Consider the following 13,750-nt stretch of genomic DNA (forward strand, 5'->3'; position numbering starts at 1 on the left):
AACTGATCTGAAAAACTGAACGGACGTGTGAAAGAGCCCTTAGAGTCGAAGGTCATAGTCAAATCAAGAGTTTGGTCAAGGGTCAGGTACAGTGTATTTAGTTAGGATTTAAAAAGAACACATTTTTTTATCAGTGTCAAAAGGTAGAAAAAAAAGCAAAATGCCACTAATGTTTTCGGGCCCTACTACAGGTACAAACAACAAATAACATACACGTGGTATCTCTGCGATTGTTAGAAGCAAGAGAATTTATTTTATTAAAGGGTCACTAAAGGAAAACATTTTTTTTTGCTGAAATTACTGTTTACAGGGTATAGAGACATAAAAGTTAACTGATTCCTTTAAAAATGATTACAAATAGATAAAAATCATCATATAATGTGCCTGCAGGTTAGTTTCACTTTTAAACTGGTTTCATGTTCCTGTGAACTAGAGAGACACACAGAACAAAAACAAACAAATCCAGGGCAGTGTTTTGGTTTTTAAAATGAATCTGATTGGTTCTGTTAAGTTTTAGACACACAGTAATGACAGCTTAGACCACTGTGAAAAGCTTCCCAGTACTGTGGTTATAAGGAAACAGGCAACCAGGAAGTGTGGAGATCACAGCAGAAGTTACAGCAACTTTAAAGCAAAAACGAACAATAAGGACATGAAACCAGTACTGCAGTAAGGTAAAGGAAGCTATTTAGCTAAAAAAAAAAAAAAAAATTCCTTTAGTGATCCTTTAAATAAGAAAAAAAGAAGAAGGATACAAATAATTTGTATTTCTGTCTGTGCACCCATTAGGGAGACTCACAGTCTTGGTTTGTCATGTTTACGGGCATCATCGAAAGTAAAAGAAAATCCCAAATTATGGGTTGTCCCCAAAACAGTAATACAGGGGAAATCTTCCAGTTTAAAGGGGTGTTCCAGCCAATATTTATGTGTATTAAAAGTCAGCAGCTACAAAAAGTGTAGCTGCTGGCTTTTAATAAACAGACACTTCCCTGCTCCAGCGGCGCGCCGGCCGGGGCTCCGCTCCTCTCCCCCCTCCCCGGCCGGCGTCTTCATTGTCACTGTGGGCACCCGGCCGTGACAGCTTTCGGCTTCACGGCCAGGCACCCACTGCGCATGCGCGAGCGGCACTGCGCAATCCGCGCACGGCCCGGCGCTGCGCCGTCTGATTGGTCAGGCGATCGCCTAGGACCTGTCACGTGACCCTAGGGGAGGGGCTGCAGTAAGGCGATTAAGCTTAATCGCCTTACCAGCCCCTCGGCGGAAGGAGGAAGTGGGACAGAAAGTCCCACTCCTCCTGAAGCCCCCCCCCCCAAAAAAAAATTACATGCCAAATGTGGCATGTAAGGGGGTGAGGAGTGGGATAAGCGGAAGTTCCATTTTTTGGGTGTAACTCCGCTTTAACTTTAGGCCCCTTTAACACATACAGACCGTTTGTGTCATCCGTTTAGTCATGTTTTTTCCAAGAAAAAAACTCATTAACCACTTAAGGATCACCTAACGCCGATATACGTTGGCAGAATGGCACGGCTGGGCACGTACAGGTACGTCGCCTTTAAGAGCCCAGCCATGGGTCGTGCGGGCCAATCCGAAGATCCGTGACTGCGCTCGCGGGACCCTATCATCGACGGTGTCCCGCGAGAGGTTCACAGAAGGCTGAATAACGGGAGAGGTGAGTGTAAACACACCTTCCCGTTCTTCTCTGTGGCAGTGTCACTGATCGTCTGTTCCCTGTTATAGGAAATGACGATCAGTGATGTCACACGTCCAGCCACGCCCCCCTACGGTAAGAATCACTCCCTTAGGGCACACTTAACCCCTTAGTGCCCCCTAGTGGTTATCCCCTTCACTGCTATTGTCATTTTCACAGTAACAGTGCATTTTTTACAGCACTATTCGCTGTGAAAATGACAATGGTCCCAAAAATGTGTCAAAAGTGCCCGATGTGTCCGCCATGTCGCAGTCATGAAAAAAAAAATCGCTGATCGCCACCATTACTAAGTAAAAAAAAAATATTAATAAAAATGTCATATACTATCCCCTATTTTTAGACGCTATAACTTAGACGCTATAACTTTTGCGCAAACCAATCAAACGCTTATTGCAATTTTTTACCAAAAAATAGTAGAAGAATACGTATCCTAAACTGAGGAAAAAATGTTTTTTTGGGGATATTTATTATAGCAAAAAGTAAAAAATATTTGAATTTTTTTTCAAAATTGTTGCTCTATTTTTGTTTATAGCGCAAAAAATAAAAAGAGTGATCATATACCACCAAAAGAAAGCTCTATTTGTGGGGAAAAGCGACACAGTGCCGAATCGCAAAAACCTGCATATTGGTCCGGGTCTTAAGTGGTTTAAGTTTACATCAGTTTAACATCAGTTTTTCATAATAATTTTTTTTTCACACACTTACAAAGCAAAAAACGGATGCAAAACTAACAGTTTTATCTGTTTACATTTGTTTTTCCATTCGTTCTGGGGGTTTTTACTGGCAATTTTTTTTCCAAAAAAACGAATGTTAACAGCGGATGAAAAAGGATGTAAATTAATGATCATCTGTTTACATCCATTTTTCCATGATGTGCATTTTTCACCCATCAAGGGATGGGGAAAAAAAACTAAAAAAAAAGTCCCAATGTGTGAAAGGGGCCCAAGGACGAGACAATCCATTAAAAATGTTAAACATTATTTTATTAATAAAACCCTGACCTTTAAAAAAAAAATTATGAGCTAATAGCTTAAATATTCATGTTATCATAATAACATTATAGTTCTTTAAATGTGTAAGAAACAATTGAGACATTCTACGTTCTGTTGATTCCCAGATAATTACATCAGTTATGGAAAGCTTTCAAGTTCATCCTAAAATGAAGTTCCCAGAGGCATATTTATACACAGTCTTAGCCATATGTTTTTCTGTCATACAAGAGACCCCTTTTCACATTAAAGAAGTATGCTGTTGGACTAGAACAGTGTGAAATAACAGAGATGCTTAGGTATGCAAGTTTTAAACAAGCTATATATTTCTGGGTTGCAACACATGCAAATAGTCAAGGTAATCATCTATTATATTCAGACTACACTTCAAATTAGGGAGCATAAAACTTTGCTTTTTCTGTTTAAGGTCTATTTATCACACATAAATGTACATACTACAAAGCGTAAACGTAAAACGCAGAAATTTGTATTTATCAGGTCAATGTGGATCTTGTGTTGAAAACTGATTTCTCTGTACTTTACCAGTTTTGTGGCCATGTAATGTTTTCTGCATTTGCTTTTTTTCTTAATAAAGTATATGCAAGGCCAAAACTTTTTTTTTTTGGTTAAAGAAAGGGTTTTTTAAAAAAGTGTTGCTTTTAGGTAAATCTTACGCCTTTTGGTATCACAAAAATGCATGGCCACCTGTGCAGTTAATAAAAACAGCTGTTGACTTATGCTGATCATATTCAAACTGAGGTCAAATCGTTTTTCCCTGGAATGGCAAACTTGCCAAGCTGAAAAACTTTACAGATATCAAGCAACCAAAGTTGATTACTTTCTAAGGCCTCATAACACTGAAGCTGATAAAACGGAAGTTTTTTGGGAGTTCCCACCCCCCCCCCCCCCCCAACAGCCCTTAAATTTCCCTCTATGCTATCCTATGTTACCATGCACCACATGGAAGTTTTTTTGAAGTTTATCAGCCGAGGAGTTTATGGCTGTTGTCTGAATGCCCTAAAATCACATTCAAGAGCAGTTCTTCTGACCACAAAAAAACGCTGAACCCTGAAAACATGCATACATGCGCTTTTATCAGTGTTTTTTTACATTCGCAGAGCACAATATAAGCTGGGTTTAATTTAAAACAATGCCCAAAAACATGCATAAATGGGTTTCCGTTTTAAAGCAACGTTTCCTTCCAGCATCCGATCTCCAGAAATACTTTTTTAAAACCTCCTTTGTGCATGGAGCACAATTGTTAGAAACTAGTAAATATACATGATGGAATAGAAAAAAAAAATGCATTACACCAACCTTGCTAACTTCTTTCAAGGCGTTTTGCAGATTTCATATCTTGAAGAATCCTTAGGTGTTTTTCTGACAGATTGTCTGCGTTAAACAAAATATCTTGGTAGATCTGGACATGAAAAAAACTAAAAGTAAAAGACAACATTTACATTTGATTTACTATAAAGCTTACATTAAAAATAGACTTTGTCTATAATAAAGTGACCATAAAATTTTGGAAAAATATCAAGAATTTACACACTTAAGCTTACCCAAAAAGCATGTAAACTAGCTATAGTTTAGTTATCAGCCAGCGGCTTGTGCTATTTTAGCAATCCCACCCAATCATGCAGTCCTACATGGGAGTAGGTTTCCGATTCACTCTTGCTGACAGATCATAGAGAAGGCGCAGGCGGTGCTTGGGAGTGCAAGTGCTTGTGGTTAGTTTGAAGACATTAGGTGAAAGATGAATTAACAAGAACTCAAACAAATTCCTTCAGCGTCTGCAAACAATACCCACTTTTAACTTCTAAAACACAAGAATCAACTACTATGTAAGTGCAAGTGTTCTTCTTCAGACTTTTGGATGTGACTGAGGACCAGAAACTGACTATAATTGGACACATAAGAGACTGAAGAAGTCTTATATAGGGAGAAAGACCTGTTTAAAAAAGCAGCCTACAGTAAAACCTTGGTTTGACAGTAACTGTGGTTTGAGAGGCGTTTGGCAAGACAAGCAAAATGTTTTAATACATTTTGCCTTGATATACAAGCGATGTCTTGATGTAAGAGTAGCGTTCATGTCACAACTGAGTATAAAAAAGAAGAGAGGAGCCTCTAAGTGTAGCAATAGGGTTACATTTAATGAAAGGTACAACATTTAGCACTTATTGCTACACTTAGAGGTGCCTCTCTTCTCTGTTATACCCTGTAAAAAAATGCTTTGATATACAAGTGCTTGATTAGCAAGCATGTTTCTGGAACAAATTATGCTTGTCAACCAAGGTTTTTACTGTATGTGTGGGAATGTCTTTGGCCAATTATACACTTGGGTATAAGTGGGACATCTTTGGTATATGATCTTAATTTGTTGCCAACACCCCGAAGAACAAGGAAAGTGAGGAGGTCCCCCAGTGTGGGGCTTTTGAGGCAACAGTAATTAAGGTAAAGGTAATATATACAAAGTAATTTTTATTTATTCAAGTGGAAAAAAACGTAAACAACATAATGATTAAAAACAAAGAACATCAGTAGAAGAAGTTGAAAAGCTGATCCACAAGGTGAGTACAGGGCCCTACGCGTTTCGGGTTTTCCCTTCTTCAGGGTCGAAGTCAATGTGGAGCTGATATATATCGGTTCAAGTAATTTCAACTTTGCCGATCACAAACGGACATCTCAAACATGGCGCAGGGATTCCCCGAGATGGTAAAATGTGGGAATGGAAGGCTGGTATCTAGTATCTCAAAGCAGAACCCCTGGACCCAAAACTGCCAAAACCTAGACATTTTTTGTTGCCCCTAGAAATAGGTGGTGAACTTCATGAATTGGGCCAGAGGGGTCAGGATGGAGCAAAATAAGCTCAGGGTTTGTTATGTAGTTGTTAAAAGGAGAGACCTCCGCCGTCTGCCATGTCAGGATACACTTTGCATGCAACTTGGTAAATCTCGGACATGAAGGTATCCAGGGTGGCATTTGTCATCATATAGCGTTTAAAAATATTGTACCCTATTATATAGGCGACAAAATATACTACTGGTATAGAAATACACAAACTAGGTTTGTACATACCATATATCTATGTTGCTGAATCTTAAATTGTGCTTTTGCACACGTAAGAAATCACCATTATTGATATATTATATATTAGGCCTCATGCCGAATGTTATTGAAAAAAAAAAGCCAGTAGCGTAGCTGGAGAAAGCTGGAGCTGTAGAATGAGTTGTTCAGCATTTTTGCAGTGTTTTTTTTAGCATTTTTAAGCTGTAGCGTGAGGGCCTTACAGACATGTATATAGCCAGACATATTACACAGAGCTTTATATACTATTCAATCACATCAGTCTGTGCCTTCAAGAGTTTTCAATCTAATGTCGCCAGCTTAACTGCATACATACATGCATACGCACACTAGTGCCAATTTATACAGGAGCCAATTAACCTACCATCCTGTCTTGGTGTTGGAATACCGGGGTCCTAGAGTAAGCCCACACAATCACAGGAAGAACATGAAGACTCTCAGGATGAATGAAACATCCCTGTGGTTGAGATTTTGTTGCTGTCTACTTTTCGTACTATTGATAGCTCTCCATTCTGAAACTTCAGCACCCTACACCTGAGATTAAGTTAAGTAACTGTATGTGAGCAACGTGTACAAGTGAAGAGGTGTAATGTGAATCTGGTTTTGCTACAAGGCAAACAAGCTCCCGAAATTGTGGGGAAAAAAAAAAGATTGCAACATTATTCTTGAATTTTGCAGATTATTAAATCTGAGTCAATTCTAATAGCCCCACCACCTCAGGAAGTAGCTTAGTGATTCATTCATTAGAAAAAAAAAAAAAAAGATCAGTTGAGGAAAGCTTACATCCATGAGAAGTGGGAGTCGAGTGACTCTCTGCATTGGGAGGATGAGGAAGAGAAATCATAGGCAAATTCCTACATTCTTCCTGAACTCAATTCTAACCAGAGCTTCCTTGAAAGATGCATTTGTAGATCTAAAATAAAGATATTAACATATGTTTAAATATTACTATTTGAATTTTATATTAACAACATTATAAAAGATGAAAGTAATAATATGTCTGAAACAAATACAACAAAAAAAAAAGGAATTCCTGTAAAGTAAGTTTTTTTTTGTTTACAAACTTTATTAGATACAAAATAATGGAACAAAACATTATATCGTGGATTATGACAAAATAATACATTGTGTGATACGATTATTTCTTATGGTTAGAAGAATGGTAATCAAATTAATAATATTTTGGAATAATGGACTTATTTTCTTTCCTGAGTGAATTGGTTGAAGATAGGATTTCTAGCTAGGATTTAAGAGGTGGTTTGAGTGTGTAAACCAAAGTAAATATTTTAACACAAATTATTGATCTTATATTATCACAACTGTATAGACTCCGAAAATATCCTCTGTGCCCATGAAAAAGAAAAAATGTGAACGTTGCCAAAAACAAGTATACATACAGTATGTCAGCTTATTTTCTTTTATTTAAAGCATTCCTAAAGGATTTTTTTAAATAAAATAATAAACACAGTGGGCTAGATTCAGATAGAGATACGACGGTGTATCTCCTGATACGCCGTTGTATCACTGAGTTCCGTCCGTCGTATCTATTCATAGAATCAGTTACGCATAGATCTCCCTAAGATCCGTCAGGTGTAAGTGACTTACACCTGACGGATCTCAGGCTGCAATCTCACGCTGGGCCGTTAGGTGGCGCTTCCATTTGTATACGCATCGTTATGCAAATGAGGAGGTACGCCGATTCAGAAACGAACGACTGCCCGGCGCTTTTTTTTAACGTCGTTTGCGTCGGCTTTTTCCGGCGTATAGTACCCCTGCTATATGCGGCGTATCCTATGTTAAGTATCTATCGTGCCCGGGGTCGAATTTTGAATTTTTTTACCCATTTGCGTAAGTCGGGTTCGCGATTACGGAATGGACGTAATTTACGTTCACGTCGAAACCAATGACGTCCTAGTGACATCATTTGGAGCAATGCACGCTGGGAAATTTAGCGGACGGCGCATGCGCAGTTCGTTCGGCGCGGGGACGCGCCTGATTTAAATTCTACACGCCCCCTAGCCTCGGAATTTGAATTCCGCTGGGGGAATTACGATACGCCGCCGCAACTTTTTTTTTTTTTTTTTTTACAGTAAAAGTTTTTTATTTTTTGAAGACAGACGACAAACACACATACAAATCAATGACAGTACAAGTCACAGAGGCAACAGAATGATTGCACAAAGTCAAAGCATTTCAGCGGCTAGATAATACATCCATGGCAAGATAGCAGATCAGTTACACAGTTCCCGGGGCATATACCACAAGTAGTACAGTAGCCAGGTTCGAGGCACAACCCCTGTAGCAACCACCCCCCCGCACGTCCGATGCGGGGGAAAGAGGTGGATAGAGGAGGGGGGGGGACAACGAGGAGAAGGGGCCGGGGGGGGGGGGGGGGGACAGCCACCCACCCACCAGACCCCTCAGTCAGGAGCCATCACAGGGGGACCATCAACAGATAAGGTGGGAGAGTCAATCCATTTCGCTGGACAGTTTCTGCTTTCATACGTTAACTTATACAGTGGGAGAACCCTATGAATCGTAGCGAGCAGGAGGACACTGGTGGGGAGCTCCGGTACCCCCCGCCATCGAAGCAGGATCTCCCTTCTGGCATAGAATAATGCAAAGGTGATGCTCAGTTTGGTGTACTGTCACCCTCAACCTCGCCCAGGTAGCTAAGGAGGAACACTTTCGGATCCAGCACAAATCTACACCACTTCGGTCCGCTAGGACCTCCGCCACCCCCCCCCAGTATGAGGCCAGCCGGGGCAGACCAGACCATATGAAGGAACGGACCCGTATCCCCCAGGCACCTAGTGCACCTGGGGCTCCTAGAGGGGTAGATCTTAGCCAGTCTCTGCGGGGTGTAGTAGCCCGGTGCAAAAATTTTAGTTGTATGAATCGGTCTCTAGAGGCAATCAGAGACGGAAGAAAGGGAAGAGACACATTCCTCCCAAATCTCCTCGTCTAGATCCGGGATGTCAGCAGTCCATTTGGCCAGGACCCCCGCAGTGTTCGTGTCGTACGCCACCGTGAAACGCAGGTATAGGGGACGAAAGGGGCTTCCCCATGACACCCGAGATCAGGAGGGCGCTCAATCGAATCCGACTCGAGCGTCACCGGTTCCGGGATTGGGCCGCGAGTGCTGCCTGAGCTGCGCATACCCGAAAAGCGAGGGAGGATGGAACCTTGTGGAGCCGCTCAGCTCCTGAAAGGGCATAACCACGCCACCCGGCATAATATGCCGGAGGGTAAGGGAGCCCCGCCGAGCCCAGACCACCGGGTCGGGGTCCGTGTTCAGGTGCGGGAGAAGAGGGTTACCCCAAAGCGGGGTGTGTGGGGAGACAGTGTTGGGCTTCAACATTCGAGCCCTGGAGGTCGCCCACACCCGAATAACTGTCACCATGGGCCCCGTGACGGAGGAGTGGGCCCTGCGCCCCCGAAATACCAGGTTGGATAAGGCAGCGTAGGATCCCAGGACAGCCGCCTCTAGGGTGACCGCCGGGTTCTGTCGTGGCTGAGAGAACCACCACCGGACCGTCACTAGAGACCGCCGCCCAATAGTATGCAATAAAGTCGGGAAGAGCCAACCCACCCCCGGACAGAGGAAGATAGAGGGAGCGTTTTCGCAACCCGGGGAGGGCTACCCGCCCACACGAACGACACTACTATACTGTCCAGACGTCGAAAGAAGGACTTCGGGATAATAACAGGGGTCTGGCGGAAGAAATATAGCAATTTGGGGAGTATAACCATTTTATAAGGTTTCCCCGTCCTACCGGTGAAGAGGGAGAGCACGCCACGTCGCACAGCGTTTGGGTCAGTGTCTAGCGTTGGGAGGATATTCTTCTCCATGATGACCCCGACTCAAGACTCCACCCTTACCCCCAGATAGGTGAATTCGTCCACCCATCGTAGAGAAGTGTGAGTGTCGGTTGCGCATCAGCGAGGGGTGGAGCGGGAGCAACACCGACTTGTCCCAATTTTTTCGCACTCCCCGAAAAACGCCCAAAGGTCTCAAAATGCGCCAGCGCATTACGGAGGGGATCAGAAGCATCCGCCAAATACAGCAGGGCATCGTCGGCATAGAGCGAGAGTTTCTCCTCAAGAGGACCCACCCTAATCCCTCCGGACCCCCGGGGTCTCGTCGGATTGTGCGCGGCTAGCGCTCCAAAGCCAGGGCAAATAATGCCGGTGACAGTGGGCAGCCCTGCCTGGTCCCCCTCTCCAAGGAGAAGGAAGGAGAGAGGGTCCCGTTGGTGCGAATACGCGCCTTGGGGTGAGCATACAACATTTGTATCCAGACAGGAAACGGGGACCAAAACCGAATCGCGACAAAACCGCCCAGAGATAGCCCCACTCCACCGAGTCGAAAGCCTTCTTGGCATCGAGTGAGGCCACCACTCTCCGGGGTCATCAGGGCCCGCCAGCGCCAGGTGAGTATGTAGTCGGCGAAGATTAATATCGGTGCCGCGACCGGGCAATAAAGCCCGTCTGGTCCGATGGACCAAGGCCGTGATGACAGTGTTGAGCCTGTTTGCAAGGATCTTCGCAAAGAGCTTTGCATCAACGTTGAGGAGGGAAAGTGGGGCGGTACGATGAGCACAGGGTAGGGTCCTTACCGGCCTTAGGGGATTACCACAATTAACCCGCCTCGCACATCGAGTCCGGGAGTGCTCCCGCCTCCTGGGCCGAGGAGAAGAGGGATTTTAGTCTAGGGGCCAGATCCTCCTCACCGCAACTTTAGAGGCAAGTGCTTTCTGAATAAAGCACTTGCCTCAAAAACTTGCGCCGGCGGATCGTAAATCTAACCTATCTGAATCTAGCCCCTTATATTTACCTGCTCTGTGCAATGGTATTGCACATTGTGGCCCCAAACCTTCTCTTCTGGGGTCGCCGCTGGCTCTGTCCGCTCCTCCTCTTCCATGTCTGCCCTAATATCAAGCCACTTCCTGCTGATTCCAAGATGGGCTGTGTGCATCATATATACATACATAGGGATGCAGCCGATTACAGCACTGGCTCAATTGAGGACTCAGGTAAGTATATAAGGAGGTGGGGGAGCACAGCAAATAAAAAAAAATGTATCTTATAGAGGTTCTATTGGCAGAAGATTCTATGCATTAAGGTAAAAAAAAAAATCTGAATGTAGCTCCCCCAGCCCTCCTTATACTTACCTGAGCCCCATCTCAATCCAGCGATGTGCAAGAGAGCAGCGTCTATCCCAGGTTTCGCTCTTCTCATTGGTTCACACAGGAGCGGAAGCCATTGGCTCCTGCCAATTACAGCCAGTCAGCCAAAGAGGAGAGAGTGGGTGCGGAGCCAAACCGTGCTTTGTGTGTGAATGGATAATGTCTATTCACAGACACGTGGCTTTGACGCGAGCATGCTTGAGTGCCCCCAATGCATTAGTGTTGCTCACGAATATTCGTATTGCGAATATTCGGGTCGAATATGGCATATTCGAGTATTCGCGATATATTTCGAATTTCGCGGTGAATATTCGCTATTCCGAATATTCAATTTTTTTCAATTTTATTTTAGAACAGATCACATCCTAGAATCTCCATCGACGTCTAAAAGCATTGCTGGTATGATTAGAGACCTTGGCCGAGTAGCTGAAGCGATCATTTTATCTTGCCGAAAAATCGCAATGCGATTATTCGGCAATCGGAATATCGCGCGATTATTTTCTCCGCCCTTCTTTTGCATCAGAGCCAATCAGAGTGCTCCGCACCGCAGTTGTCGAAATTCCGCAATCAATTTTTGCATTCGCATTTTGCGAAATTTTCGATAAAATACACGAATATTCTGAGCCAATCAGAGGGCTCCTACCGCAGTTGTCGAAATTCCGCAATAAATATCGCAATTCGGCATTTGCGAAATTTCGATAAAATATCACGAATATTCTGAGCCAATCAGAGTGCTCCTACCGCAGTTGTCGAAATTTCGCAATTATTTTCGCATTCGCATAGCGAAATTTCGCAAACATTTCATTTCGATAAAAGATCACGAATATTCGAATTTAGCGAATATTTCTCGAATATTCGGCTATATATTCGTGATATATCGCGAAATCGAATATGGCGTATTCTGCTCAACACTACAATGCATGAGGCTTTCTTTTGGGGGTAGTTGGAGGGGTGAGGAGGGCTGCTGGCGGGGGCCCCAAAAAGAAGAGGATCGAGGCTGCTCTGTGCAAAACCAGTGGGCAAGTATAATTTGTTATTTAAAATAAAAAACCTTTAGGCCTTGTGCACACTGGATGTTTCACAGCTGCTGTTTTTGGCTTCAGGCGCTATTTTCTGCAGCCAGTAAACTCTCCAGCATGTTATCCTGTGTCCATGCACACATAGGCCGTCATCAGTTTTTTGACAGGGGCGTTGTCTGGCTGAAAAACAAACAAACAGAACTAGTGGGTTTTAAGAGGAGTTTTTCAGCTGTAAAAACTCAAACTCTGATAAAAGCTGGAAAACGCTGAAAAACGTGGCTATTTGGCGTTTATCAGTGTTTTTGAGCCATGAGCATTTGTAGGAGTAAAAAAAATAACCTACAGCTGAAAAACGCAATATGAAACTCATTCTACAGCTACTGCTTTCTACAGTTAAAGCTACTGGTGTTTTTTTATAACATCCAGTGTGCATGAGGCCTTCAATCACTTTAATGCTGGGAATGCATTAAGGTAAAAAATCTTACGTAAGAGCAATGAGGATTTGCAAATAACCCAGGTAATCAGATTTTAATTAAAAAATATGAGGAATTCTGATTAATTGTTACAAATGACCTAATATCACACGTTACTTTTGGTTAATCTGACAATAAAAACAAAAGAGAAATACAAGAGCAGTGAAGCATAAATAGCTTCTGTTATCTGCAAAGTGTTTTTTTTTTTTTTTGCACCCCTGAGTCTGAGCTCTGACTCGTATCTCTGGCACAGTCCTTAGTTCTTCACTCCTGTGTCTGATTGATCAACAAACGCATACGCATTACACTGTACACAGTGAAAGTTTTCAAAGCTCCAACTTCAGAGTTGAATATTGCATTCTGCGTGCACTTGGGGTCAGGGACTCCTGTGGTCTACAAAAGCTCTGCTAAGAAGAAAAGCTATGCACATTACTGGTGCCTGCTCTTACAGACCTGAAATAGCTTTACACTTTGGTTGTGTGTCAGGTTCCCTTTAAATGAGGCCTAGAGGAATTATGTGCTTACAACTGGTTTTCTAGAAAAGATGGTTAAATCGTATATGTGCATATTGTAAAAAATAAACTATCAAAATATGAAGCTTAGCTTCAAAATTGTGTTTGTATGGGTGTGAAGCCCACTTCTGTAACTTAGTGACAGCTGGAGGCAAGGTGGTCCATTCTTGGACCTTTGCCATTCAGCAAATTGAACACTGATGGTGGCAACCATCCCAAACTTGCTGGCTTCGATAATTTCAGAAGAACACCAAACACAACGCCTGCAGTAGTAAGCCACCAGACAAAGAACAGAAAGACTTCCAACTTCCTTCTTGAAAGTGGAAAGCCTCATCAAATGCGGCAACACCACACAGTGGGGAAAAAAAAGTTACATTACTGAGGAATGTTAAATATGAATAACAAAATCTGTTACATTTCTAGAAAGCAGAAACAGTGAGCATCACCAGTTAGCTTTTGTAAAGAAAAGAAAAATAATAAAACACACAGATTTTCTTAACATATTCAACTAATAATAGGCATATTACTTTCCCTTGCTGCAACAAAGAATTGCAAATATCATCCCAAGAAAAAAAAAAATATATATATATATATATATATATATATATATAAGTCTTAAAATGGTTTTAAAGCCCATTCATGAATTCTGACCTAAGCACATATATCTGTAGTGTTTACTTATCTCTCTCCAAAGCTCCAAGTGCTGTTTCTTTCTGGTGTTCTGCTCCTCTGTTAACAGCAGAGTTACTTCTGACAAGTTCTCCGACACATGA

At 42.6% G+C, this 13,750-nt stretch overlaps 1 protein-coding gene across 1 annotated transcript in view; it reads right to left on the reverse strand.

Moving 5' to 3' along the window:
- Positions 1 to 13,750, reverse strand: part of ARHGEF26 (Rho guanine nucleotide exchange factor 26) — a 229,365-nt gene that overhangs the window by 79,850 nt on the left and 135,765 nt on the right. Inside the window, 4 exon segments of the mRNA XM_040349186.1 lie at positions 4,015 to 4,089; positions 6,568 to 6,618; positions 6,620 to 6,654; positions 6,657 to 6,697. Coding sequence (XP_040205120.1) covers positions 4,015 to 4,089; positions 6,568 to 6,618; positions 6,620 to 6,654; positions 6,657 to 6,697 — 202 coding nt within the window.

The sequence above is a fragment of the Rana temporaria genome, chromosome 4 (genome assembly GCF_905171775.1).
Source record: "Rana temporaria chromosome 4, aRanTem1.1, whole genome shotgun sequence".
NCBI classification, from domain to species: domain Eukaryota; kingdom Metazoa; phylum Chordata; class Amphibia; order Anura; family Ranidae; genus Rana; species Rana temporaria.